Genomic DNA, 27723 nt, shown 5'->3' with positions numbered 1-27723 from the left:
GCAGGGCGCTTGCGCGAGCCTGGCCGCTGCCTCCTCCCCCTCCTTTTCCCGGGGGCAAAGGGCAGCAGGCAGTCTAGGTCTGGACAAACGTGTGGACTTCTGCCATGGCCGGGTCCGGGTTTGAGTCGCTGGAGCGGTGCTTGGAAAAACATCTGCCACTCGCAGAACTGCAGGAGGTCAAACGCGTTCTCTATGGCAAAGAGACCAGGTGCGTGGAGCCCAGACTGGCCAGGCAGGGAGCTTGGGGTGGGGGCCGGGGGCCCCGTGGGGCCAGCAGGTGTGGGTCTGGGGGACCAGACATGGGGCTTCAGGCTCTGAAGGGTTCTGCAGGGGCGGTGGTGAATCCGGGATTGGCGAGCTGAGACCCTGAGTTCTACAGATGGGACCTCAGGAGCACAACCCAGCGTGACCCTTACAAGCCTGGAGGGAAAGGACAGTTTTACTCTTTTGTGCTTTCGCTGTGACCACCCAGCTTTCTCTCCAGCTTTCAGTGATCCGCTTCTTCCCCAGCGCCAGGCCTGTCCTCTGGCTGGCTGTCTAGGTCTGTACCTCCAGCCAGAGCCCTGATCAGGCCCACTGGAGGTCCTGCCCCCAGCTCCTCCTTCCCGCAGTGACCGGCCTCTGGCGGGTCCTGGGACGGAGAGGCCTCTGAATCTGGTGAGCAAAGGGACCTTTCCCAATGGCAGGTCCCAGGAGTTAGCTCCCATGCTCCGAGCAAATGTTTTCCACTCCCAGCCTGCTGTGTGCATCGCTAGGACTTTCCAAGGGCAGTGCACTCCTGGACGCCGGGAGCACAGGGCTGGAAGACACTTGCCCTTCTGCTCCTGTTTCTCTTCAGTCCACTTTTCTCAAAGCAACCAGAAGATGTAAATCATATCCTGCTTAAAACTCTACAAGGGATTGTCACGGCCCTTAGAATGAAATCCAAACTCTGACCATACGCGACTCCTGCCCAGACATCCTTCCACTTTCTGGCCTGTTTGTGGGCTCCCCCGATCCAGCCACGCCACACACTCCCTGACCTTGTGGCAGTGACCTTGAGGCACCTGGTCAGCTCCCCTGAAACTGGAGGGGGTTAATTGGATCAGAGGATCCCAGTCACCAGCCCATGTGGCGTTCTGGCAGGGGTGGGGACCGGACCTCAGAGCCCCAGGTGTGTTCACAGCTAGTGGATGGTGAAGGAAGAGCCGCTGCTTTTCGGGGCGAGCATGGTACAGAACCGTGTCCAGAAGGGCTCTTCACACCCAAAGAGGGGTGCCTGGGACCGCCGGCCCTGGGCCCCTCCAGTGGGCTGATGCTGGATTGCCGCCTTCCATGGGACCTGTGAAGGCTCATAATGGGGGAAGCCTCTGAGAACTGGGGCTCCTAAGGAAGGTGTCCTGAAGCAGGGAGTGTTTAAAAGGTGAGGCAGGCAAGTTCCCCCAGGAAAAGACAGAGCTTGTGGGTGTCAGGGAGAGTGCTGGGAAAAGAGAAGTAAGTGCCCACATCGGTGACAGGCCAGGACCCATTGCAGGGCTCAGGGCAAAGGACCGCCTTGCAAGAAGGACTCAGTGTGCACATTTGGGTCTCTCCAGAGCAGGGAAGGATTGGAGTGGAAGCCAGATTCCATTTACCAGTGACCACCAGGCCTCTTCCTGGGGCTCGGCTCACGGTAACTGGGTCAGTGGTTCCCCTTTTCCATTCTTTCTACTTTTCCCTCTTCTCAGTTCTGTTCCACCCTGTGCTAAACCCTTCCAAGCTTCACTCTGGGGTTTTAAGCATTTGTACTTGTGATTGGGTGGGGTTTGGCTATGAACAGTTTGCGAAGTGAAGATAGAAAATTACTCATTTAAAAGTTCGTCTGTTCATGGAACTCTCCTGGAGGCCCCGTGGTTAAGAATCCACCTTCCGGTGTGGGGTGTTCGGGTCAGTTTCTGGCTGGGGACCTCAGATCCTGCACAAAAAGTCAAAGGGTCAGTCACTCAGTCGTGCCTGAGTCTTCGTGACCCCATGGACTGTAAACTCTGTCCATGGAATTCTCCAGGCAAAAATACTGGAGTGGGTAGCCATTCCCTTCTCTGGGGGATCTTCCCAACCCAGGGATCCAAGCTGGGTCTCCTGCATTGCGGGTGGATTATTTACAGCCTGAGCCACTAGGGAGACCCCAAGATCCCACTTGCCTAGTGGCCGAAAAACCAAAACACAAAACAGAAGCAATATTGTAACAAATTCCATAAAGACTTTTAAAAATTGATCCACATTAAAAAAATATATTAAAAAAAAGTCTTCTTTTCTCATGGCCTGACTTGGGTATGGCTGCCTCTGTGGAGGCCTGATGGAATCCTCCCCTGGACTCCTCCTTCACTCCACGCAAGACCGACTTCTCCCATGAGTGCTCGCTGCCCCCAAGACAAAGGTGACGCTTAGCCAGTGTTTACTAAGTGAGTGAGCTAATGGGCCTTTGCTTGTGCCAAACAGATAAAATCCCCAAAGAACATCAAGGCACAGTTTAAGACAGCCAGAATCAAGAAGCATTTATTCATTCAACAAACGTTTATTGAGTGTTTATGTTTGTCTCAGGCATTAGAGGTACTAGGGTGAGTTGGCCACAGTTCCTGCCCTCGAGGGCCTTTCTGTCTTTGGATGGTTGTCTTGCACTGCAGGAAAGTATGCAGGGAGAGCTGAGGGGTTTATATGGACGGGGTTGGGGCAAGTGGGGAAGGCACCTGGGGTGCCAGGCTTCAGCTGCATCCTGAAAGAGACTAGGGGGTCGGTCCGGAGACAGGACGGGGCTCAGGCGCTCCAGGCCGAGGCTCAGACAGCAGGGGACATGCCCGTTTGGGGGCTGTGGGAGTAGAATACTGCGGGGGCTTTCCCAGGAGAGGAGCAGGAGTAGTCGGGGTGGATCCTGGGGGCCCCTCCTCTGCAGAGGAGGAGGGATTGTCCTGATGGTGCTGGGAGCCTTCAGAGCACTTGCAAAGGGCAGGTGGATGATGGGGAGGCCTAGAGCGGGCAGAGTGCCTGCGGGCAGAGAGGAGGGAGGGTTCCAGAAGTCTCAACAGGCGGTGCCGACGGCCAGCCTGGCAGAGGGGGCTTGGGCCCTCAGGTGGCCCGTGTGGGTTCACCTGATGAGCTGCAGCTGGGGGGCAGGCCAGCGCGGTGGGGGTGCTGTGACAAATGGCCTTACGCCGCGTGGCTTCAACCAAGGAAATGTGTCCTCACGGTTCTGAAGACCAGAAGTACAAAAGTCAGGGTATTGGCAGGGGCACGGTCCCGGTTGGTTCAGGGCAGCGTCCTCCTGTGCCTTTTCTGGTTTCTGGCGGCTGCTGGTGTTCCTTGGCCCGTGGCGGTTTCACGCCAGCCTCTGCCTCTGTCTTTGCAGTCTCTTTTCTCCCAGTGTCTCTCCTCTCGGCCTCCCTTTTAAAGCCCACCACTGGCCTTTAGGGCCCCCCAGGTAACACCAGCTGATCTTATCCTGAGATCCTTAACGACGTCTGCAAAGACCCTTTTTCCCCAAAAAAGTTCCCAGTCACGGGTTCTGGCTGTTAGGACGCTGGGCGTATCTTTTCTGGGGGAAGGGGCGCACAGGTCAGCCCGCGGTCCATTACAGAGACCCTAGAGAGGGGGTGTCAGGGTTGGGGGAGGCCTGGCTTGGGGTTGTCCTAGAGATGGTCATTGCAGGTGAAGGGGTGGGTGCAGAGGAGAAGTCTAAGGGACAGAGGAAGCGGAGGTTTCGTAGGAGAGTCCAGAGGTAAGGTTGTGAGGTTGCAGGACCCGAGGGCCAGTATCAGGGAGGCAGATCAGAGTGGGGACAGACTGTCAGGCGCCTCAGGGGGGTCTGGAAGGATGGGGACCTCGGGTCCACATGGCTTTAGCAGTCAGAAGGCTGGTGCTTCCTAAACAAGAGAGGAGAGACTCAAACAGTTGTCATGGTGAACTGTGGTCGGTCCGCAGGAGACAGGGAGTGGCGTCCACCGTGTGTTAAGTGAAAAAGGCGTGCAGACAGGAGAGCGGGACATACAGAAGGACACCTTTGTGTGTGACACACACACAAACAGGCAAATGTTGGAAGGAAACGGGAGACGTTGCTGAGGGGGCTGTCTCTAGGTTCTGGGAGGGAGGGGAACTCACTTGACATTCTCCACCATTTGATTTTTTTTTTTTCCTCCCCATGAGCCTGTGTTTCTTTTGTAACAAAGCTTTAGTTTAATTATTTAAAATGCGGATCCATTAGAGGGGAAGGAGAAGTTCCAGAAACCAGAGGTTGCCAAGGAAGCAGGGACTGGGCTCCCTTGGGCAAGGCCTGCCTGACCCCACTGGAAAGGGGTGTGTGGGGCCAGGACAGGAAGTGATGGGCTTTCCTTCCTGGAATCGTAAGTGAGGCCCTCAGGGTGGGGGCCTTAGTTACCAGGGTGAGGGGCAGAGAGCCCGCTGCAGGTGCCAAGGGAGGGCCAGCAGAGAGCCCACGTGTGAGGTCCTGGCCTGTTGGCTGGGCTCCGTCCACGTGGCTGTCTGGCGCCCCACCGCCTCCGTGAGCCGAGCCCCTGGTAGACACAGGACACGGTTAGGGGGTGCAGCTTGAGGGCCAGGTGGGTTCTCCAGGAAGAAGTGGGGCGGGGCGGGGTGACGGCAGGCCAGGATAACAGGAGGGCAGGGAAAGCCTTCAGGTGGTGGCATCGGGGCCGGGTGTCCCCAGGGAGCTGGGGTGGGGCGGGCTGGCCAGAGGCTGCAAGGACCAGCCTACAGCTGGGGGCTTGCGGACCTCCGGTGAGCTTTCCCAGCTGACGTCTTCCTCCTGCCTGAGGACGGGCCACCCGCCCGACTGGCCCCCACCCCCCGGCCTCAGCGGTGACTTCTCCTGGGGGGGCGGGGGGCCGTCTGAGGCCCCCACGGCAACGGGAGGCAAGGTGTGGGTTCTGCAGCTATTTCTAACCTGCTGGAGCACACGGAGCCCTGACGAGTTTGAAAAGCAGGCTGATTGTCAGGGGCGGAACCCAGCTCCGAGCTGTCAGGGAGCCGTCACGGGGAAAGCGCGTGGCAGGGGGTCGGGCTGACAGGGCTGTGATTTTGAAAGAAACGTCGTTAAGAAAGGGATTCAAAGGAGGAGAGGAGTATTATTAGATAATGGCTGTCAGGTGAGTTTCTGAGGCATTCTCGGGGTATTTCGTAACCCTCTCACCCCCTAGATGGTCGGCTCTTCCTGGGCCCTCGCCTGCAGGTTCCACCCCCGGGTGGGGGCATAACAGGCATCAGTGTTTGCCATTCGGCCTATGGTCACTTTGGTGGGAGGTTTTATCAATAATCCACTTGCCTCTGTTAATAAACCACACACCGGGATGAGCCCTTCAACCTTTGGTCTGGACACCTGGGCCCCACCTCGCCCATCTGGCACTGGGCCAGGAGCTGCCCTCTCTGCTGGCGGTCCCGGCAGGACAGGGGTCCTCAGATACTCATGACCCTCCGTCCTGCTATCAATCCTGGCCTCCTGCTCGCCTGTCTCCTTGCAACCTGCTGTGACCCCCCCCTCCCACCGCCAGCTCACAGAGCCCTCTGACTCCAGTCCGCAGACGTTTGGGGGACTGCGTCCCCTCTCGCCTGTGCTGAGACTTTAATCCCCGCCACTGCCGATTTCAGCAGCTCGAACGTCAGCCTCTTGGCCGGGTTCCCTGCGGCCCTGTCCCCTGCCCTCCTCTGTGGGGCCCAACCACTCTGCCTCCCGGCTCCAGAATCGGGGTGAAGCCCGTTCTCCGCCCGCCGGGCCCCGGGGGTGGGGGTGGTTCCCCCGTCCTGCAGTCCCGCCCCAGCTTCCCACACGTGGCCGCGGCCCTGGCCAGCTCCTGCACCTTCCTGCCAGGACGCCTGCACGCACCCCTGCTTGGCTGGAGGAGTGACTGCGAGTGTCGTCACGTGCCGCGGACCCGCTCAGCTCACCTGCCCTCTGCCTTCCTGCGTCTAGGAAGCTTGACCTGCCCAGCGCGGCTCTCGAGGCCGCCTCCCGAGGGGACTTCGAGCTGCAGGGCTATGCATTCGAGGCCGCCGCGGAGCAGCAGAGGAGGCCGCGGACCGTGCGTGTGGGGCTCGTTCAGAACAGAACCCCGCTCCCCGCGGACACCGCCGTGGTGAAGCAGGTCAGGCCTCTCCCGACCTCAGAGCCTCGACCCCGGTCCCTGGCTGGTCGGCTATCTGCTCTGCCTTGGTGTGTCCCCCCCCGGCCTTCCAGCCGTGTCTCTCCTCTTTCTCTTCCGGGGCCCCTACCCCTTCCTCCGCCTCCCTCTCCTGGGATGGAGCTCAAGTTGCCGGGGAGGAGGCCGCCCCTTTGGCTCCCGTGCTGTCCGTTGGAACCCTGCCTCCTGGGCTCCGGCCAGCACACATGTCTGTCCAGCCCGTGTGCCTCTGCCTGGCTCCTCGGTGCGGGAGTCGCCCGCCCCAGCCTCCATCGGGTTGCCAATCTGTCTCCTTGGCCAGTCAGGAGGTCATGGGGGGCCGGGATGCGGCCCTTACCTCCCCAGCACCTAGAAACGCGCTCCCAGCGCAGCATCTGCGGGGCCCTGTGGGGGGAGACCCGGTGTCTCTGGGTTTCAGCCTGGCCCCTTCGGGTTCCGCTGCTCTGTCTCTGAACAAAAACACTTCTAAACATCTCCTGGGAGGCAGACGGCGGGCTCGGGGCACGGAGAATTTGAGGATGCCGCTCCCAAGGAGCTCGTGGGGTCATGGGACAGGAAAGCCCGGTGAGGAGTGGTGCCACTGTCGGGGTGCACTAGGCCGGGGGCACCCCAGGTACCCCGATTCTTGGCCCCGCCGTGGGGGACTCGTGAGAACACCCGCAGGGCAGGGCAGGTCGGGGAGGGAGCACGTTCTGGTAGAGGGCGCAGCTGGGCGTCCTTGGAAGATCAGGGATACACAGGGACAGACCTGGCAGGACCGGGCATCCCCATAGCTGCGGGCGCAAAGTGTCCTGGGTGACTGGGGTCCCAGGGCTAGGGGGCGAGGGGGCAGGTGACCCGGGGAGGGCTCTGGTGTGTGGTGGGCCCCTCTCTCAGTAAGCAGCTCACGTCTCAGCAGCGCCACAAGGCGGGCAGCCTTCTCCCCAGTCTCCAGACAGGGGAAACTCAGGCTCAGCAAGGCGGCGTCCAGCGCCCGGGGGACCCCAGGGCCTCTGCACCTCCACGCTTCGGGCCGGAGGGCTGTCCCACATCCTGGAACCCACCGCCCCGCGCCTCTTCCTGCGGTGGGCCTGGTGGGGGATGAGCGCTGAAGTTGGCCTCAGCCAGCAGAACCTGATGGGCTCTCATCCTCACTGTTGGACTTGCCAGGTCACCGCCCTGCACAGACGCATGGAGGCCGTCGTGGAGGTGGCTGCCATGTGTGGAGTCAACATCATCTGCTTCCAGGAGGCGTGGAGTAAGTCCCTCTTCCGACACTTGCTCTGCTGCTTGCAAAACCACAGTCTTGTCTCCACGTCACCGAGAGCATCTGCCACGTGATTTCTTAAAAATCTCCTTTCACTTCTCGTCCGTCGAGAGGTTCTTTGTCAGCAGCACGAGCAACCCCAGCACCCCCTCCTCCTTCTCACGAACCTCAGTCTCTCCTCTGAGCCTTTTAATTCTTTCTCCCAAAGCATCCCGCCGGGAGAAACCCTGCACAGAGGAGCCTGGCGGGCTCCAGTCCATGGGGTCGCGAGGAGTCGGACATGACTGAGCGACTGAGCAGAAACACACAGACACACACCCGGCAGAGAGCAGAGGCGTGCTTCCCCTCTGCCACCCGTGCCCAGCAGGTCATCCCGTTCTTCACATTTCCGGCCACGTGTGTGCCCACTCTCGGGTGACACTTTGGTGTGTCTGCCTCTTCCGTCAGACTGTAAACTCCATGTGGTCAGTGCCTGGGTGGTGGTGATTTTTCCCATCCCAGTCCCCACCCCCCTCCATATTTTTTAACATTCAAAAAATGTTGATTGTAAAACACGCACATTGCTACTATCGGTTAATGTATAGTTAAGTGATGTTAAATACAGTCGCAAAGTTGTTTTAACTGTCATCACCATCTCGACCCAGACTTTTTGTCATCTCCAGCCAAAACTCTGCACTAACTCATCAGTAACTCTCCCATCCCTGAAACTCTCTGTTCTGCCTTCTGCTTCTATGACTTGACTGCTCCCGGGGCCTCATGTCGGTGGAATCCGCAGTGTTTGACCTTTGGTGTCTGGCTTGTCTCACTGAACATCTTGTTTCCAAGGTCCATCTGTGTTGTTTCAAGTGTCAGACTGTCCTTCCTTTTCACGGCTGCGTAATATTCCATCGTTTGGATGGATCACATTCCGTTTATTCTTTCTCCTACCCCCATTTTATCTTTAGTGGTTTGAATAATCCTTGGTACATGACAGATGCTAAAAATATTTACTGGATGGTTTAACCAACTTCTCTGTCTTGGAAAACTCCCACTCATCCATCAAGGCTTAATGTGGACACCCCCTCCTTTGTGGGGCCCTGGGGACTCCCCTTCACAGAACTGAGCACCCCAGCAAGTTCCCGTTGAGCTCCCCATCTCGGCTGGCATCTGCTGAGGGCAGGGCGGGGTCTAAGTCCAGAGCCTGCCTCGGGGAATGCTGGTTCAGTGAATGGGGGACCCCCTTTCTCTCTGACTAGGAAAATGTGGTTAGAACTTTGCAGCCAGTCTTCCCCAGCCTGCCTTCCCCATGCTGCTTTTGAAAGTTTGTTTACACTACAGGGGTTGTGAAAACAGGAAAAGAAACCATTAAAATGGAAATGGAGAAATGTGGAGAGCTTAGCAACCTGAAATGAAATTGGAAAGGGAGGTTCTATCCTCTTGGGGCCCTTGAGTCTCCTAACGCTCTGAAGGCTGGGAGTGAGCGGCCGTTAAGGATCTTTCTTTGTTCCTTAAAATAGCTCCTCCGTCTTCACCCAGGGAGCCTGGGGAGTCTTGAGCCTGCTGCCGAGGCCCCCGGGGCTGCTGCTGGCAGAGCCCGCTGCCCACTTTGCTGCCTCTGTGGGCCACGTCCCGGGCGGCCGAGGTGGTGGCGGTACCACCGTCGCCCCAGGCTGCCAGGGACTGGAAGGGACTGGGGAGCCTGGTGCCTCCCTTCCTGCTCTGTGGGATGAGGGGTCACACTCGCTTCGCAGGGGTGTCGGGACAGCCTGCCTCTCACCAGGCCTGGCATCGTGCTGGGCACACAGCCCGGGTTTGGGAAAGGCTGTGATGACTTAAAACAAAAATGCACCGCGTGAGAGTGAAGTTTTATTGGGGGCAGTATGAGGGCCGCAGCCCAGCAGACAACCCCTCAGACAGCTCCGCAGGGGGCGGAGGAAGGTCAGTCTGTATGTGCTGTTGGTCACGGGGGAGTGCATGCAAGCAGGCATGTTTCCTTGGTAGAAAGTTCCTGCTGGTCTCGTGGAGCTTCTGTTCAGGGGGAACAGTGGTCACCATGAAGGATTTTCGTGGTTTTCTAGACATGAGGGCATACAGGAGCTGGGCTCGTAACATCAGCCTCTGAGAATACCTAACTGAAGACCTGTCCTGCCGGTTTTCCCAGGGCAGAGTGCCTCGTTTCTGCTCTCAACAATGAACTCCCGCAGGGGGTTTGGGGGTCAGCAGCTGCCACGGCACAGTCATCTGCTCCTTGCAGAGGCAGATGGCGAGCCCCCATGGCAGGTGCCAGTTTGTGGTCGCCAGTTGACGACAGTGATCACCCCCAAAGAGGCCACACACGCCCCGTGCTTCAACCAGTTAAAGTCCTCCTTGGCCACATCCCACAGCTTTCCCACAGACCTTCCCTGCAGGCCAGTTGGTTTCAGAGACGTCCAGCGGCATTAACACCGTGTAAATGCCAAGTAAATAGTTGCCTCTGGGTGGCAACCTCAAGTTCTGCTTTTTCGGAACGTTGTGGAATTTTTTTTTCCCAAACATTTTCCACCCTCAGTCGGGGTGGGGGGTGGGGGAAACCCACAGGTACGGAGGGCCAGCTCTGCACGGAATTGGTCCGAAGAAGGAATTCAGTGTTCCAAGTCACGAAGGAAAAGACTTCACAGTTCGGCAGGAAGCGGGCAAAGGATACGGAGGAAATCACCTGGAGGATGAATCCAGAACAGCCAGTGACCACGCACGCGGCTGGGGGCTCCAGCTCGCTGGGGAGGCAGGAGAAAGCCATCAGACCGGCGGATGTGGAAGTGTGTGCCCGAGGCAGCGGAGCATGCTCGGCCGGAGTGCGTGCCTCCCTGGTGCCTGCCCCGTGTCAGCCCCCTCCACCCCCACAGAGGGAACCTCCATCGAGAATCTGGTGCCCTGGCATTCTGTGAATTGTTACCGCACGTGTATGTCCCTGCTCTTTTTTTTAAGCACAAAAACAGCAGCGAGTTATGAAGCTTCCTGTTGAGTTAGCCCCGGATGGTGGGGCGTCGTCTATCCAGAGAGGGCAGAAATCATGCCTTTATCCCCGGGGAGCACTCAGCCCATCCAGCCTGTCCCAGACTTCTGCTGGGGTCATTACACGAACGGCTCTCCTCGTTCCTGAAGAGGCCTCGGCCCCCGGGAGAAGGAGCGTTCCTATTGACGTGGGAGGGTCCCGGCGCCATCCTCAGGGACCCTCGGACACTGTCTCCAAGGAGCCTCAGCCGTGCTCATGCCAACCTGCAGGTCGGTCAGCAGCTCAGGACCTGTTTCTGGTTGTACCTTCTACAGAATTGTTTCACGTACGGTTTAGTCGCTAAATCGTGTCTGACTCTGCGACCCCATGGACTGGAGTCCGCCAGGCTCCTCTGTCCGTGGAATTCTCCAGGCAAGAACACTGGAGTGGGTTGCCACTTCCTTCTCCAAGGGGATCTTCCCAACCCAGGAATCGAGCCCGAGTCTCCTGCCGCGGCAGGCGGATTCTTTATCGCTGAGCCATCAGGGAACCCTGTGCGTGTGGCGGAAACCGCGGCAGCATCGACGTAGCCAAGTTACCATTGTAACCGTGTTTTTGCGGGCTCAGTTCTGTAGTACTCAGCGCGTGCTCGTTGTCGCGTCACCATCGCCACCTTCCACGTGTGGCTCTTCCTCACCTGCCCACACTGGTGCTCCAGCCCCTTGAACAGTAGCCCCGCGTTCTCCGCTCCCCCAGCCCCGGCAGCTGTCTTTCCACTCGTGCCTCTGAACCCGCCTGTCCCGGGCACCCCATGTACATGGAGCCCAGTAAGGCACACAGTGCTTGTCCTGCTCTGCCTGCCTCACTTCACTGCACACAGTGTCTTCAGCGTTCACCGGTGTTGGAGCAAGTGTCAGAATTTCCTGCCTCTTTAAGGCTGAATAAGGTGGCTCAGCCATAAAGAATCCACCTGCCAATGCAGGATACGTGCGTTCGACCCCTGGGTCAGGAAGATCCCCTGGAGAAGGAAATGGCCACCCATCGCAGTATTCTTGGCCAGGAGAATCCCATGGACAGAGGAGGCTGGCGGGCTACAGTCCACGGGGTCGCAGAGAGTCGGACGCGACTGAGCGACTACAGGATGGTATTCCATCGAACGGGGGGACCACCATCAAACCCTTCACCCACTGATGGACGCTTGGGTCGTTTCCATCTTTCGGCCACTGTGAGCCTGAGTGTGCAAGCGTTTGTTTAGATTTCTGCTGCAGGTGTGTCTAAAACAGTAGGCGGGATGGGTGGCCTCACCCCCAGAAGCCGGAAAAGCGGAGGGTCCGCCTGTCGTCCACAGCGGGGGGTGGGCCTCAGAAGGCAGACGCCCCCCACTGGGCCGAGGGGCCCCCTTGGAGGCCCCGCGCTTGGATGTGACTCTGAGCTTTCTCCTCTCCACAGCGATGCCCTTTGCTTTCTGTACGAGAGAGAAGCTTCCGTGGACGGAATTTGCCGAGTCAGTGGAGGACGGGCCCACCACCAAGTTCTGTCAGGAGGTAGGACGCTAACCGGCCTTCAGCCGGCAAGCCAGCCCCTGGGGGCAGCCGGACGCGTGCGGGTCAGAGCGTGGCCGCGGAGGCCGGGGTGGGCCTTCCCCATGGAAAGTGTGCCCGCTGGCTCTGGTTTTGCCAGATAATAGTAGATAAGGCTATTTATTGCCCTTTAAAAAAAAAAAAATCAGTTTCAGAGCCAGAAGGGCCCTTCGTGGCTTTTTCAAAAATGACATTAATTAATTAGTGTTATTCATGGCTGTGCTAGGCCTCCGTTGCTGCGTTGAGGCGAGTGGGGGCTCCTCTCGAGTTGGGCCCCCCGGGCTCCAGGCGTGCCGGCTTCCGCGGTGGCGGTTCCGACTATTGTCTGGAGTGCGGCCTCGGTCTTTGGGGTGCGCAGGTTTGGTTGCTCCGCAGCAGGTGGGATCTTCCCCGATCAGGGATCAATCCTGTGTCCCCCACCTTGGCAGGCCAGTTCTTCCCCATTGGACCCCCAGAGAAGTTCCCCTTCATGGCTTTTTAAGTGAGGGAGCTGCAGCCCACAGAGGGGGCCTGGGGGTGACCCCCCCCCCAGAGCAGGGTCTGCAGCCAGTGAGGGACGGCCCTGGCAGCTGGGGACCAGGGTCAAGGCCGCCTCCCTGGCCAGAGCCCTGCTCCTCCGCTTGCTGTTCACTTGAGTTATGGAAGCTTCTCTCCGTGGCCCGTCTCGGTGTAGAAACTGGGCCTCATTTGTCTTTATTTAAGCCTCATAATGTGTGTTCCACAATCCTGTTTATGTGCATTGTCCAGGAAGGGCAGCTGTGTCGGGGCGGAAAACAGGTCCATGGCTGCCTGGGGCTAAACAGGGAGAAGGGATGAGCAGGGATGCTCACAGGGCTGGGGTTTCCTCTTGGGGTGTTAAAAAATTTCTAAAGTTAGGTTGTGGTATTGGTTGCACAACTCTGAGTGTACTGAAAACCACGGAATGGCGCCCTTTGAAACAATGGACTTTATGCTCCGTGGAGCAGTCACCCCAAAAACCCCCTTGACGTCCCACACGGTGGCTTATGCTTGTTCTCACCTCGGAAAACTCCCTTCATTCCTGCGGAAACTTCGGGGCTTTTGAAGCAGTGCTGTGATCATAGTGATCCTGTCAATACGGAGCCGTGATTCCAAACAGCCCTCTTCTCAGGCTGGAGGGGGACATCTCCCAACCACTAGGTGGGGGGTTCTGTGCCTTGGACAAAAAGAGGAAGAGGACGGGGCAGGAAGTGATCACAGACAGCGAACCTGAACCAGGACAGGAGGAAGAAGGGACAGGAGGAGGATGGGAACTCGCTGGTCCAGGGGACCCGTGACTGCATCGAGGGCCCTCGTGTGGCTCCCGGCATCATCCTGCCGTGCCATCTCTCTGTCCTGTCACTGAGGTCGGGGGTAGCGATGGGCCGGTAGGAGCTGAGGACAGAAGACCGGCTGGGGCTGCTCGTCTTGGTCCCCAGATCCTGTAGTTCTTACTTGAGACGAAAGGAATCTGGTGTCCAAGAGTTACGTTTGGTTGGGTTCTGGGTTTCTGGGGGTTTTTTTGGGTAGATGAGACATATGATGATTTTTTTTCCTCTTTTTTTTTTTTGGCTGCGCCAAGAGGCATGTGGAATCTTAGTTCCTCAACCAGAGGTTGAACCTGTGCCCCTGCAGTGGAAGCGCAGTCTTAACCACTGTACCGCCGGAGAAATCCCTTGTTTTCTTTTTTTATTGTGCTAAAAGGGCTTCCCAGGTGGCTTGGTGGTGAGTCTGCCTGCCAATGCAGGAGACGAGGGTTGGACCCCTGGGTTGGGAAGATCCCCTGGAGGAGGAAATGGCAACCCACTCCAGTATTCTTGCCTGGGTGCTTTCAGGGACAGAGGAGCCTGTTGGGCTACAGTCCATGCAGTCACAAAGAGTGTGGCGTGACCGAGCACATACACGTACACACGCTGTGGTAGAAAACACGTCACTTAGCATCTTAGGCACTTTTAAGCGTACAGGTCAGTCGTGGTGAGCACCTTCACAGCGTTACGGGACAGGCCTCCAGAACCTGTCGTCTTGTAGATCTGAAACCCTCCAGCCACGTATTAACTTCCCTCCGCCTCCAGCTGCGGGTACCTGACGTCCCACGTGGTCTCTGTGATTCGCCTACTTTAGATGCCCCACCAGAGTGCACGTCTGCAGTGTGGGTCCTTTGGCACCTGGCTGGTTTCACTTGGCGTAATGTCCTCAGTTTCATCCACATCAGAGACCACAGCCACTTCATCCATGGGCCAGGACTGCCTGCCTTCTTAAGGCTGGATAACACCCCATTCAGTCCATCCTAAAGGGAATCAACCCCGAATATTCATCGTGAGGACTGATGCTGAAGCTCCAATACCCTGTCGACCTGATGCAAAGAGCCGACTCATCAGAAAAGACCCTGATGCTGGGGAAGACTGAAGGCAGGAAGAGAAGGGGGCGGCAGAAGATGAGATGGTTGGATGGCATCACGGACTTGACGGACATGGGTTTGAGCAAGTTCCGGGAGATGGTGAAGGACAGGGGAGTCTAGTAGGCTACAGTCCATGGGGTCACAAAGAGTCAGACACGACTGACCAGCTGAACAAAATGACAAAATACTCCACCGCATGTATGTGTGCACTCAGTTGTGTCCAACTCTTTGTGACCCCACGGACCTACCAGGCTCCATGGGACTGTCCAGGCAAGCATGCTGGAGTGGGTTGCGCGTGTATGCCAGGCTCTCTGGGCCATTGGGTTGCTCACCCTTGGCCGTCGTGAACAGCGCTGCCGGGAACACGCGTGTGCACTCACATGCTCCAACTCAGTTGCCAGCCCTGTGGTGGCTGTGTTTGCCTCCGTGAGGAGCCCAACATCATTTATATTCCTGCCGGCGTTTTATGAAGGTTCCTGTTTCCCCACACCCTTGTCAACGCACCTTATCTGCTTTTTTCATTTTGTCTCATTATTGCCTCTGGGTCTGAAGGTCTGTGGGAAGTGGCGTGAAGGCTTGCTTTTATTTATTTGTACTGCAGGGTCTGTGATCTTTGTCGAGGGGTCACAGGGTTGGAAAACATAAGACTTTGCTCTCTGCACCCTTTAGAATTAGGAAATCAGCCTTAGCCACCCTAGGCAGGTCCCCAGGGCTATGTTGAGTGTTTCAGAAATCCTGATATAACCCACACACTGCTGATATGACCCTCGGCTCATGGAAATGTCAAGTGATTTGATTCTGACTAGAACTGTTTAAATGTATAATGCCTAGGAATCGGGAGAGTGGGACTTCCATGACGGTCCAGGGGTCAAGACTCTGCACTCCCCCTGCCAGGGGCAGGGCTTATCCCCTGCTCGGGGAGCTCATATTCTGCAGGCCAGCTGATCCCAGGCAAATATTACATACAACCAGCAACTACCCGTCCAAGCATAAACCACAACACCACAGGGCAATGCAAAAAGGCAGCCACTGGGAGACTGAAACTCTGTCTCTTAGATCTTGGATCAAGGAGAAATCAAAGATGGAATTACAGCATGTCTGGGAGAAAAAGATTATACGAACATGTCATATTCAAGCAATGCAAACTAATGGCATTGAATCGTGCCATCTGAAAAAAAAATCTAAAAAAGAGTAGAGAAAGTCTTTCACCTGTTGGCACAGATGTCGTTGTTGTTCAGTTGCTAAGCTGTGACCCACTGCTTGTAACGTGGCACATAGTAAATGGTGAAGGGAATGAAGAAACAGCTGTTCTTCTCACTTGTAGCGGAGAGAGAAAAAGGATGCATTTCAGGCCTTTGGGGAGATCCAGAAGTGGAGTTAGGGGGTCATGTGGTCGTTCGGGGTTTAATTTTGGAGGCGTGGCCCTACTGTTCTCCACGGCAGCTGCGCCATCCTCCCACGCCCACCAGGAGTGCCCGAGGACGATGCCAGTTCTATGTAGCTAAGCTTGGGCATCAGAACAGCGCTGGCATTTGGTCTTTAAAAGGACAAGCGTAGGGAGAGCTCGGAACCCAGACATTATCTAGGAGGACCCTCGAATCCTTCTATAAAGATGTCCGAGGCACAATTTGAAAGGAGGGTGATGCCTCGTCTGTTTTTCCAGCTGGCGAGGAAGCATGGCATGGTGGTGGTGTCCCCCATCCTGGAGCGAGACTCGGCCCACGGGGATGTCTTGTGGAACACGGCTGTGGTCATCTCCAGCTCCGGAGCGGTCCTGGGCAAGACGAGGAAGAACCACATCCCCAGAGTGGGCGACTTCAACGAGGTGAGCTGCCCCGCCTGGGCCCATGAGCAGCCTGGCCGCCACGCGGGCAACTGGGATACGGTGGGAGTCCCGGGCAAGTCCCCACGCGCCTTTAGCACAGAGGGCTATGTTCTTGTATGTGTTAATATTTTTAAAAATATAACCTGATTTGGCCTCCTGGAATTCTTCTTGAAAGTAAGGAGCATGTTTTCAGGTCTACTATGACCTTCTGCTTTTCTGGATGTTCATTCTGTTCAGTTTTTTGAGAGTTTGATATTGAAACTCCAGCTAAAAATTTTAGTTTGCTTTAAAAAAAATAATAATCGTAATATGTAGGGGAACTGTATGTAACTTTGTCCTCTATATTCCAAGTCTCCTGTCAGTGTGTTATCACACTTCCATAATTTAAAAAAGAAAGAGGAAAAAGAAAAAGTTGCACGTAAGGTAAAACCAGAAGCGATAGTGCACAAGCCTGAAGTGATCGCTGGGGCCCTGCAGGCCCTGAGCTCCTCGTCCGTCAAGGCCTTAGGCCTTGCTCAGGGGTTGGGGGGGTGTCCTTGTCTGTGGCTCCCGTGGGGTCTGAGTCAGCGACGTCCGAGTGTCAGGTTACCATGAGGGGCGCACGTGTGTGCACAGGTGTGTAGGCTGGGGCTTCGGCCCGTACTCAGGGCCTGAGTGGTTAGCTGTCTTAATCGGTTAACGCCCATCATGGGTGGAGGGAGGTGGACGTTTGCTGGCGGGAAATGGACCCCACCTAACACCTGAGATCCGAGGTCTGAACTGGATCTGCAGTGAGTACAGCTGGTCAGGATGTGACACCCTCCGCCCTCCCCAGCTGTGCGGGTCCCAGCTGCTCCCAGGCCAGTCAGGCAGATATGCAGGGGTATGCATAGCTGGCCGAGGACCCCCGAGGAGAAAGAAGCACCCAGCGTTCCTCAGGGACCGCTGGAGGTGGGGGCAGGACACCGCGCCCCCAGCCTGTTCACTCTGGGCTGAGTCTGGAGCTGCCCTCAGAGAGCGCGGGCTTGTCTCCGCGCACCAGGATCTGCTTGCGTGTCCACGCTGGGCTTGCATCCTGGCTGCTGCCCAGCTCGGGCGAATTTTGAAGTTAACGGGAGGAGGCAGAAGCGGACCTGTGTGGGACCCTGGCCGGCACCCTGAGGGGGCTGGCGGAGTCGGCAGGACTGTGTCCCGCCTGCCGGCCGTGGGGGACGTCCAGTCTCAGATTGGCCTTTGTTGGCCGGTCAGCTCACACGTGATGGCGTGTCCCCCCCAGCCGGGGCCAGGGACAGATGGCTGGTGAGGACGCTGACCAACTCGTGTTAGCAGTGACCACAGGCCTTGGCCTCTAGTGGTGCTGGGATGAAACCTCACCCCAGTTTGTCCTTGACACCCCTTGGGAAGTAGCTCTGGGGACTTTCTAACGTATCACCACAGGCCTGTGGGCAAGCGCTCAAGCCGCGGTGATTTCCCCTCAGGTAAGCTTGTTCATGCTGTGTCTGGGTTTTCAGGTTTGGGTCTTTTTTTAATTTTTAGTTTATTTTAAGTGGTCTGAAATTTCGGAGTTTAGAGGCATACCAGTCCCTTCGGGAGGACGGGTGATGCTTCATTTCTCGGTCAAGCCTAAGCAGAAGGAAGCGTGGCGGCTCAGAGCGTCCGTCCCTGGCCCTCTGTCTTCCAGTCCACATACTACATGGAGGGAAACCTGGGCCACCCCGTGTTCCAAACGCAGTTCGGGCGGATCGCCGTTAATATCTGCTACGGGCGGCACCACCCCCTCAACTGGCTGATGTACAGCCTCAACGGCGCTGAGATCATCTTCAACCCCTCCGCCACCATCGGAGCGCTCAGGTCCCTGGGCCCAAGGGGGCTCGGCGGGGGTCTGGGGGCCGGGTTTCGGGGCACGGAGGCGGGTTGGGTGAACAGAGGCAGGGGACCGCCGGGATGTGCACCGCCCCTGAGCCCCGGGACAGGGAGTGGTGGGGTCCGCCAACTTAAGCGTCCGTTACAGTCCCCCGCCTTGAAGAGCTGAGGGGTTTCCCCAGTTGGGTTACATGGTCACGAACCCACCTGCTGATGCAGGAGACGCAGGAGATGCGGGTTTGATCCTGGGGTCGGGAAGAGCACCCCCCTGGAGGAGGGCAGGGGAACCCACTCCAGTATTCTTGCCTGGAGAATCCCCACAGTCAGAGGAGGCTGGCGGGCTGCAGTCCCTGGGGGTCGCCCAGACTTGGACACACCATCCTGAAGATCAGGGCCGTGCTGCGAAATCCTGTCCTTGGCTGTGGCGAGGCCTCAGGCAGGGACCACTGGCAGGATTTGGGAAAGCTCCCCGTCTAAGGGCCCGGAGCATCAGGGGTTACCTGAGCAGCTTTGGCTCCCCTCCTGTCCCACCTGGGCGTCCCGCCTGGGGGGGTGACGATGGAGGGGTCCTTGGCTTCCTGTCTGCAGACTCCCGGTGAGAGGAGCGGACGAGAGGTCCGAGCTGAGAGGGGTCAAGGGGCTCTGCCACCTGTGTTTACCCAGCCACGTGGTGTCAGCCTTATCCCTGAGCAGACAGAGCGGCTGTCCCAGGGCTGGGGAGGGAGGGGGGCGGGCTCCAGGGCCCCCCGGGGCGCTCGCGGGGTTGCAGCGGGGCTGCCAGGACCAGCACCAGTGCCCTTTAGAGCTTCTCCCTCCCCAGCAACGGGTGGTTTCCAGCATTGCCTCATCAAGGAGCAGGAGGGCTCATCGAATGCCTCTCTCCCCAGCTCACTTCCCCCAGAGCCTTCCGGGGTCTGCTGTGTCCCTGGGGGGCGGGGCAGGGAGGGGAGTCCCCGCCCCCACTGGAGGGGGGCAGTTCTGCTGGGCAGCCTGCAGTCCCCTGGGGGCCCACCCCGTCACTCTCGCCCTCGCTTGCCACGAGATTTCCGAAATTTCCGTTAAGTGTCTTCTAAATGTGGGGACGTGGCTGTCACTTCACCTCGAGCTTGCTGCTGAACGTGGGGCCCCCTCCCTCAGCACGCTGATCTGCACGGCCAGTCGCTTTCAGAACGGGCCCATCCTGTCTGTCTGGGGGAGTGCTATCGGGCACAAGGAGACAGTCACGTCTGGGGTCTCCTGGAAGAGTGGTTCCTGGTCGTCCAGCCAGCAAGCCTGGACAGACGCCCCGGGGCCACACCCTGGAGCAGCCTCCCTGCCGGCCACGTGTTACACACCCAGCGAGCTGCAGCTCCCAGAGGGGTCCCTGAAGCCAGTGCCCACCTCCCCCCCGCCCCCCGCCCCGAGCACAGCCGCTCGCAGGCTGGGAGGGACACAGCTGTAGCCTGGACTCAGATGTCACCTCTCCAGCCGAGCCCCTCTGGGCTTTCATCAGCCCCAATTAAGCAAACAGAAGCCGCTCAACGTGATACACACGTGATGGCTCGTGTCCTCGGCTTATTAAAAGTTGTCCATCTTCCTTCCTTGGACAGCAGTGGCCCCACCCCTCGTACCCTCCAAGGAGGATGCGTTTCTGCTGGCGGCTGAAACGCTGATGGGTCTTTCAGGAGCCCCGTGTCTGGGGGGCTCCCACAGTGTTCACCCGCTGTGTGCTCCGTCGCTCAGCCGGGTCCGACTCTCCGTGACCCCATGGATGGTAGCCCACCAGGCTCCTCTATCCCTGGGATTCTCCAGTCAAGAAGACTGGAGTGGGTTGCCATTTCCTCCTCCAGGGGACCTTCCACGGGATCCGTGTCTCCTGTATCTCCTGCATTGCAGGCAGATTCCTTCCCGCTGAGCCATCACGGAAGCCCTTACACCCTTGACCAGATAATTTCAGTCTGAAAACCTTAGCTTGAGGGCACGTCGGTGAGACCAGAGGAAGGCTTCCTGCCTGACGTTGCTCAGGGTCCTGCGATGGACAACGGGAAAGCTGGAAGGGAGAGAGTGGTCAGGGCCAGCTCCTCTCCCCCAGCGGCTATGGCCCACCCGTCCCGGGGCTAACGCAGCTCCGTGACCCCCGCCTGTGAGCAGAAAGGACGTTTCCAGGCTGGGGTCAGAACCCTGCCAGGAGCCTCCTTGCCGAGGATGGCCGTAGAGTGGAAGGCGGTGTAACAGGCGGTTCACTAGGACGGTGGGACGCAGGGTGAGTTTCTTAAAATCCTGGAGGGTTATTAGTGGAACCGTCGCTGAGGGTTTATAAGCAGGAGGCCCGGCAACCTCAGCTTGCAGCTTCTAGAAGCACCCATCCCCTTCTCTGACATCCCCCGCCTCCTGGATCAGTACCCCTCCACCCCCCACACACACCCGCATGCGTGCAAACGTGAGCGCATCCCGGGAGTGGGCAGGGTGTCCGCACGCAGGGTCCCCCAGCTCCGAGCACCCAGTACAGGCACAGTGCGGTCTGATGAGCCGAGTCGCCCTGCAGCCCGAGTGGGCAGAGACTCCCGCCCTCCCACCCTCTCGGGCCACCCTGCCCCTGCCCCACTGTGGCTCATTTCAGGGGCCGGTGCTCCCCGCCCGCCCAGCCCGGCCTGGCTCTCAGGAACCTGTGGCCTCGTCTGAGAGCCTCGGCGTCCTGCCGGCTGGGGCTTGGGTCCTGGCCCCCTCACCCTCCCTGGAGAACCACAAGAGGCCTGTTGCGCGGCGCCCGCTCCACACCTGTCTATTTAATTCCCGAAAATGTCAGTGACGGGCGTGTTTCTGTAAAAATCCTTTCTTGAAAGTTTTGTCAGCTCAGCTGAGCAGCTGGGTGGAGAAAAAAAGCAGGAAAATGAGTCCCTCCGTCAAGGCTGGGATTTTTCTCCCCCACTCCAGACTTGTGAATGCTGCTGAGAATTAGGCTTGTGACAAGCACCCACCCACCCCTCCACCTACTCCCTGGTTTCAGCCAGGTGCACGCTGACAGGAAGGCTCCGGGGCCCTCCGCTCCCAGGCACCCCGTGTTTCTGAGTGGGATCGCAGCTCTGCATCCAGAACCCCGACGGCGCTGTTCCTCAGACCGTCAGTGACCAGCAGGCCTGCTGAATTCCGTGGCACATTTTGGCTGGTGGGCTGCAGACGGACAAGTGTCTGCCAGAGCACAGTTTCCCACTGAGTCCCCCCACCCCCGCAGGCGCTGGACCCGGGGAGCTCAGCTGAGCGCACGTGGGGATGTCCCCGTCCTGGGCTGTAGGAGAACCGGGGCCGGGCTCTGCCTCGAGGCTCGGGATTCAGAAGTGGGAAATGGGGGGGGTCGTCAGCTCAGGGGAGGTGATGCCGCCTTCAGCCTGAATTCCTCTCAGGCTTACTGTTCGCTGGGCCTGAAATCCTCCCCTGTAGAGACAGGCGGCTCTGCAAGGCGGCATGACAGGGCGCCCTGCTAGCTCCAGTGGTAAAGAACCCGCCAGCCGAGGGTTCGACCCCCCCACCGGGTCTGGAAAATTCCCCTGGAGGAGGAAGTGGCAACCCACCCCAGTACTTGCCTGGGAAATCCCATGGACAGAAGAGGCTGGGGGACTGCCGTCCATGGAATCGCAGTCAGACAGCATTTGCATCACAAGGGTAGGGGTCAGGGCCCCCAGGCCCCCAGCCCCCTTCTGACGCTTACTAGCCTGGGGGAGGTGGGTTCCTGACCCCACCCCGGGGGGAGGGAATGAGGCAGAAGCAGCAGTGAAGGGGGTCCCGCCGGGTGGCACCCCGCCAGCCGCTTCAGTTGCCGGAGAAGGGGACGGATGTTTCCAGAAGCCGTGAGCCCATGCTTGTCTGCACATCCTTGCTCTGGGGAAGCCTCAGAAAAGGAAACTTAGGGCAAGGATTTTTTTTTGACCGCACCGCATGGCCTGCGGGATCTTAGTTCTCCGACCGGGGATCGAACGCCTGCACTCCGCAGTGGGAGAGCGGAGTCTTATCCACTGCGCTGCCTGGGGAGGCCCAGGGCGAGGCTCTGACCCCCTGCCCCTGGAGCGTCGGGCACCCTCCACATGGCTGCTTCGGCCCGAGCCGGGGACGAGCTGGCCTGTTGGTGGTGGGTGTGGGGTCACCCACGGGCGCCGTGAGCCTTGTGGCAAGAATGGCACCCCGGCCGCAGCTCAGGGCCGAGCGTCCGCTGAGTCAAAGGCTGGGCGCGCGGCAAGCTTGTTCCCTCCTTCCTGTCTCACAGCGAGTCCCTGTGGCCCCTCGAGGCCAGGAATGCAGCCATCGCCAACCACTGCTTCACCTGCGCCATCAACCGCGTGGGCCAGGTGAGCCCCCGAGCCCGGCCTCCGGGGAGGGGACAGAGGGGTGAGGACAGGAGACCTGCCCGGCCACCAGCAGGCCCAGCCGCGGCCCCAGAAAAAGCCAGGCGGAAGGAGCAGCAGTTGCGGTGGCCGTGGTGGGGACCCCGGGGTCGCAGCTCCTCTGGGCACACACGACCCAAGTCCCAGGGTCCCGGCAGGGGGAGCCTGGCTGGGCCTGTCGTGAAAGCTAGCCCTGCCCAAGCCCTGTCTTGTCTGCAGCTGAAACCATTTTAGAAGGCTCTCAGCCCATGACCCCCACCCAGTACCTGCTTTCTGCCCGTCGTCCTCCCCCCAACCTTGACCTCAGGCACCGAAAGATTTGACTACAAACACCCGGTATTTATTACGTAACAAATCCTCTTCCGCATTCTTGCTAATCAAATGTCAGACTCTAATCAGAGCATCTGATCAGCCTGAGATAACCCTAAGTGGGTCTACAGGAAAGAAACTTGGTGTTTTAACCAGCCCGCGTGCGGTGGCACCCTCTCCCGGCTGGACACACCGTCTTGGGGAAGGTATCGAGAAGGGGTACTCCCCGCTGCCTGCGCTGCCTGCAGGCTAGGCATTGTGAAGTCCTAGATGCCCTCCATGCCCCGGGGAACCAGTCTCAGCAATGGCTTCTCACAGCCATTGGCTGCTCTTCTCACAGCAGACGATAAGCTCCTGAAAGCAAAAGCCAGGTCTTTCCCCGGGGCTGGTCAGATGTCCGGCTGGCTGGGGGGGCTGGGACTCAAGGTGGCCAGTTCCATCAGGCCGGTCCACGTCGCTGTAGCTCTGTCCTAAGTCTCTCGCCCCAGGCCAGCTCTGATGAGTGTCCTGCCAACACCCCCTAGAGGTGTGTCTTGTGCGTGCATGCCAAGTCGTTTCTGTCACGTCTCTGTGACCCATGGACTGTAGCCCACCAGGCTCCTCTGTCCATGGGATTCTCCAGGCAAGAACACTGGAGTGGGGTGCCATTTCCTCCTCCAGGGGATCTTTCCGACCCAGGGATCGAGCCTGCATCTCTTAACGTCTTCCGGCGTTGGCAGGAGGGTTCTTCACTCCTAGCGCCAAGTGTGTCTTACCTTGGTTTTATTTCCCAGGAGCACTTCCCAAACGAGTTCACCTCTGGGGATGGCAAGAAAGGTATGTCCAGGTGACCTTCCGTGGGGCTGATTTGGGGTGGGGGGTGGAGGAGAACCTGGCTGTCCCTTCTCCATCTGCTCTCTCCAAGCAGGACCCACCCCACAGACCGTCTGCACACCTGCCCCCCTGCCTGCCTCGTATGGACCCTGGGGCTGCGATCCCCTGGCACCCCAGATGAGGATGGAGTAGGGACTGGGGTGGAGATGGGCCAAGCCGTGGGGGAACCGTCTGTGAGCTCCCTGAAACGGGTGCATATTCCATCCTGCAGACCACACCCCTCACCCCCTAGCTGTCCAAGTGCCCCCAGAGCCCAGCATGGCTGCCCTGGGTTCCTAGAACCCACAGCTCGTTTGGCTCTGTGGGCAGAGCCGGAATCCGCCACGCCCGGCCCCTCCTTTTTGGCCTGGAATGTGGGAGGGGGCCACCCCCATCTGCAAGGAGGTGTCTGGGAAGCAGAGGGGGCTGAGCAGGTGTGCCTTCTACAGCAGTATTTCCTGAAAGGGCTCAGATCCCCCCACTCAAGGCCTGGGAGACTGGAGCCTCTGGCCCCACGGGGCTCCCAGTCACAGGACCGGGGTTCTGCTGGCCCCGGGCGGTGCCCACATGCTCCCTGCACACCTTCGGGGCAGCCAGCACCCCGCTTTACTGGTGAGGGGCCCGAGGCCCGGAGTGGGGGAGGGCGACATGGCTGGGAGGGCCGAGCTCACCGGGGGCCACATGACTCCCTTGGGCCTCGGTGGCCGATGCTGGAGCTGGGGACCAACACCTCTGCCAGGGAGGCCTATAGGACGGTTCCCAGGGTCGGGACTCCCCTGGTGGTCCAGGGGCCGAGACTCCGCACTCCCGGTGCGGGGCATCTGGGTTCAAGCCCTGGTCAGGGAACTGGATCTGGCATGCCGCAACTAAAAAAGAAAACAAGCAAACAAACTATACATATATGTATGTATAGCAATAAAACAGCATTTTAGTTTCAGTTTTAAAGATCCCGCATGCCGCAGCTAACAGATCCCGTGTGCAGCACCCAAGACCCAGTGCAGCCAAATACCTAGAAATAAATTAATTAAAAATAATAGAAAGGTTCCTGGGGCAGAGGTGAGGGCGTTGAGGGCGACTTGCAGCTGGTGGCCGGGCGTCCAGGCCTGACGAGGGAGGCAGGTCCTCGGGGCCGCAGCAGCTGCTGGAGAGGGTGTGGGGACCCTCGTCCTGGGTGTCCCCCGGTGCAGAGACCACCAGCGTCTGCATGCGCTCACGGGCTTTGCGGTCGCTGCCCCTCAGCTCACCGGGACTTCGGCTACTTTTACGGCTCGAGCTACGTGGCGGCCCCGGATGGCAGTCGCACCCCTGGGCTCTCCCGCACCCGGGACGGGGTTCTGGTCGCCGAGCTGGACCTCAACCTCTGCCGGCAGGTGAACGACATCTGGGGCTTCAAGGTGGGTCTCCAGGCTCCCGCTACTCCATGCGGCCTGGCCTGCTCCCAGCACTGGGACTGCGCCACTCCGGGTGGCCTGGGGGCCAGCCGCGTGGCTCCCTCCCTGGGCTTCGCAGAAGGCCGGGGCCTGGGAGGGAACCTTGGGGTCAAACACTGCCCGGGGCAGCAGGCCTCAATAAATTCTCCACTCACCTGATTTATTAGATTCTGGGCGCCTTCGAGCAGATTCATCTCAATTTCATTTGTCCAGAGAACAGAGTGGCTTGGCCTCGCTAATCCTCTTTTCCTTCCCAGGCACTTGCACTTACCACAAGATGAATGTGTGTGTCTGGCTCTGCCCGTGGCCAGGCCCCAAGTCTGGGCCCGGGCAATGGAGGGAAGTGGGTCGAGGAGAGAAATAGGCCTCTGGCCTTGGCGGTGCCGCTGCCTTGCGAGCCACTTCAGCTCCCTGCCTTATGCACCCGCTTGTAAAACGAGGCCTTGGGGACCTGACAGCCTGTAGGGAAGGTGGTGGGTCTCCAAGCATTGTAAGCGCCCGCCTCCTAGAACAGGGTGCTTGCGGCCTGGGACCCCCCACCCCGGAGTACAGCGCATCAGGCACACAGAGGGAGTGTTGCCAAGTTAGCCTCCCAGGTTGTTTCCACCAACTCCGCACCCACTTCTCAGCCGATCATACACACAAATAAACATCACACTGTCACGATGGGATGACTGCCCAGCACTCCTGGGCGGGGAGTGCCAGGGGCCAGCCAGACGTGGGCTCCAGGCCCAAGGAGAGTCCTGTTTCTGTGAGCATGGGTCCTTGGGCACATTCCCTGAGTCTCAGATCCTCCTCTGAGCGATAGGGCGCTGCCCACGTGAAGGTCTCCTGTCTCTGTCCTCCTGGGAAGCGTAGATTAATGCAGGATTCCGCACCAATGGGAAGTCAGAGCCAGTAATCCGAATGACTTCTCATTAGTAACTTTCTGAAAGCGGAAGCCATCCGAGGCTGTGATGATGGGCATCAGCTCCTGTCAGAGCTTTGGGAGGGAGGGGGCGGTGGGGTGGGGGGCGGTGCGAATGACCGAATGACAGGGTCTGAGCGCCCTGGGTGGGTTTTCCGGCCCCGCCCCCAGCCTCTCCCCAGTCTCTCCCGCGTCCAGGATGAGACGCCGCGTGCAGTGGATGGCCCCCCGGAGCCAGGCCGCCAGGGTGTGCATCCCGGGGGCCCACTCCTGCCGGTGACCGGTCAAGCCCCTCTCGGGTCCGGGGGGTGGCGCAGGGGGGCAGGACGGCCCTCCTACCCCCTGCCTGGGAGCCCGCCACACCTTCTGGTGGAAGATCACAGAGGTGCTCCAGCAGGAGGGGCTGGGGGCGTGAGTCACGTCGGCCTCAGTGATCTTCGCCATCGCCCCGGGATCGGTGTCGAAGGGTCACCCGAGGGGTGGCGTCTCCGAACCCAAGCCTGAGACGGTCCTGGCCTCCAGCCCGTCTTCCGGTCGCATTTCTGTCCCACAGCTTCCCTCTAGTGGCAGCAGGTGGAAGTGCGCGAATGAGGGCGTTTAGAATGAAACGGGAACCACTCTAGTCCCTGGTGTTTCGCTTTCAGATGACCGGCAGATACGAGATGTACGCTCGGGAACTTGCGGAAGCTGTCAAACCCGACTACACCCCCAAGATTGTGAAAGAGTAGCCGCCGGCCCTCGGCCCCCGCCCGCAGCAGGTCGGCCAGGGCGCCAGGCTCTGCCGCGCCCGGCTTCTCCCTGCTGACTCCCCGATGGCGCTGCTGTCCAGGCTGGTTTTAAAAGTGCCCCGGGCGGCCGGGGAGGTTGGGCAGGTGAGGCGGGCTGGCACACGAGCACCAGCTTTCCTTCTCCGGGGATGAAAATGTTTGGGGACTGGGTGGAGGTGAGGGTTGCACAGCACTGTAACACATCCACTGAATTGTTCACTTTGTCACTTTGAGGTGGTTAGACTTTGTTGGGTGGATTATAGAAATTCAATTAAAAGATCATCCCAGGCACTGCGTGTGCAGGCTGGTTTGAAGCGAGACAGATGGGGGACTTGCCCGGTGGTCCAGTGGCTAAGACTCCACGCTTCCGATGTGGGGGTGGGGGGTGGGTCCAACCTCTGCTCCGGGAACTAAGATCCCATATGCTGCCCCTAAACATTGCGCGTGCTACAACAAAGATGGAAGATCTCTCTGGAAAACCCAGCACAGACAAATAAGTATCTTTAAAAAGAAGTGAGGGGCTTCCCCGGTGGCTCAGTAGTAAAGAATCCACCTGCTAATGCAGAGGTGGGTTCCACCCCTGAACCAGGAAGACCCCACACGCCGTGGAGGAAGAAGCCTGCGGGCCACAACGGCTGAGCCCGTGCTCCGGGGCCTGGGAGCCACGAACGCCGAAGCCCATGCTCTGCCGCGAGAGAGCCTTCCCTCCAGATCCACGTCTGCGGATGGAGACAGTCATTGGAGGCCGCCACCTTGGCCGGGCTGCTGTCTCCATTTACCCAATCAGACGCTAATCTGTGAAAAAATTTAGCCAATGTGATTTAAGCCTGTAGGCAGTTAACCAAGCAAGTGAGATTATCCTAGATAATCTGGGTAGCCCTGATTTAATCTGGCTGAAGGCCCTGAGAGGAGAGCTGGGAATCCCGGACGAGGAGGGAATTCTGGGCGTAGACCTCAGCCTGCACTCAGCCCCAAAGTTTGAAATACGTCCTGCTGCCCTTCTTACCACTTCCGTCCAGATGTCTGCAGGAAGTGACTTTTCTAGGGACAGGTGCATGCACTGACCACACTGCTTTATGAGGGTGAGTGGACCGGGAGGCCGAGAGGGAGGCCGGGCCCGTG

General features: G+C 58.9%; 1 protein-coding gene and 2 long non-coding RNA genes across 5 annotated transcripts; 1 reads left to right on the top strand and 2 right to left on the bottom strand.

The window, feature by feature from the left end:
- The first annotated feature begins 32 nt into the window (after positions 1-32).
- UPB1 (beta-ureidopropionase 1) lies at positions 33-26892 on the top strand. Of its 2 annotated transcripts, XM_070475674.1 has the most exons (10): positions 40-208; positions 5936-6107; positions 7293-7380; positions 11789-11883; positions 15978-16139; positions 17800-17969; positions 22219-22300; positions 23419-23461; positions 24737-24891; positions 26479-26892. In XM_070475674.1, exons 1-10 carry the CDS (start codon positions 105-107, stop codon positions 26560-26562), a joined length of 1155 nt encoding a protein of 384 aa, XP_070331775.1. In that variant the 5' UTR covers positions 40-104; the 3' UTR covers positions 26563-26892. The 2 variants fall into 2 exon arrangements, with proteins under 2 accessions (XP_070331774.1, XP_070331775.1); XM_070475673.1 differs by lacking the exons at positions 24737-24891; positions 26479-26892 and adding an exon at positions 24164-24519 and having other exon boundaries at positions 33-208.
- Positions 4100-6000, bottom strand: LOC139037849 (uncharacterized). Of its 2 annotated transcripts, none has more exons than XR_011490791.1 (3): positions 5911-6000; positions 4913-5038; positions 4100-4523 (listed from the first exon to the last, which is right to left on the bottom strand). It is a non-coding gene; the product is annotated as an uncharacterized lncRNA (long non-coding RNA). The 2 variants fall into 2 exon arrangements; XR_011490793.1 differs by having other exon boundaries at positions 4913-5292; positions 5911-5994.
- LOC139037850 (uncharacterized) lies at positions 24398-26483 on the bottom strand. Its single transcript, XR_011490794.1, has 2 exons — positions 26198-26483; positions 24398-25855 (listed from the first exon to the last, which is right to left on the bottom strand). It is a non-coding gene; the product is annotated as an uncharacterized lncRNA (long non-coding RNA).
- Positions 26893-27723: the final 831 nt, after the last annotated feature.

This window comes from Odocoileus virginianus, chromosome 12 (genome assembly GCF_023699985.2).
Source record: "Odocoileus virginianus isolate 20LAN1187 ecotype Illinois chromosome 12, Ovbor_1.2, whole genome shotgun sequence".
NCBI lineage: Eukaryota > Metazoa > Chordata > Mammalia > Artiodactyla > Cervidae > Odocoileus > Odocoileus virginianus.
Note: the sequence above shows the minus strand (reverse complement) of the source record. Positions and strands in the feature narration are given on the sequence as shown.

What these genes read in the sequence shown, in the direction of transcription:
- UPB1 (XM_070475673.1), top strand. Translation starts at nt 105, where the DNA reads ATGGCCGGGTCCGGGTTTGAGTCGCTGGAGCGGTGCTTGGAAAAACAT. An exon ending in CCACCAAGTTCTGTCAGGAG is followed by an intron (nt 11,884 to 15,977) that starts GTAGGACGCTAA and finishes CTGTTTTTCCAG; the next exon opens with CTGGCGAGGAAGCATGGCAT. An exon ending in CCATCAACCGCGTGGGCCAG is followed by an intron (nt 22,301 to 23,418) that starts GTGAGCCCCCGA and finishes TTTATTTCCCAG; the next exon opens with GAGCACTTCCCAAACGAGTT.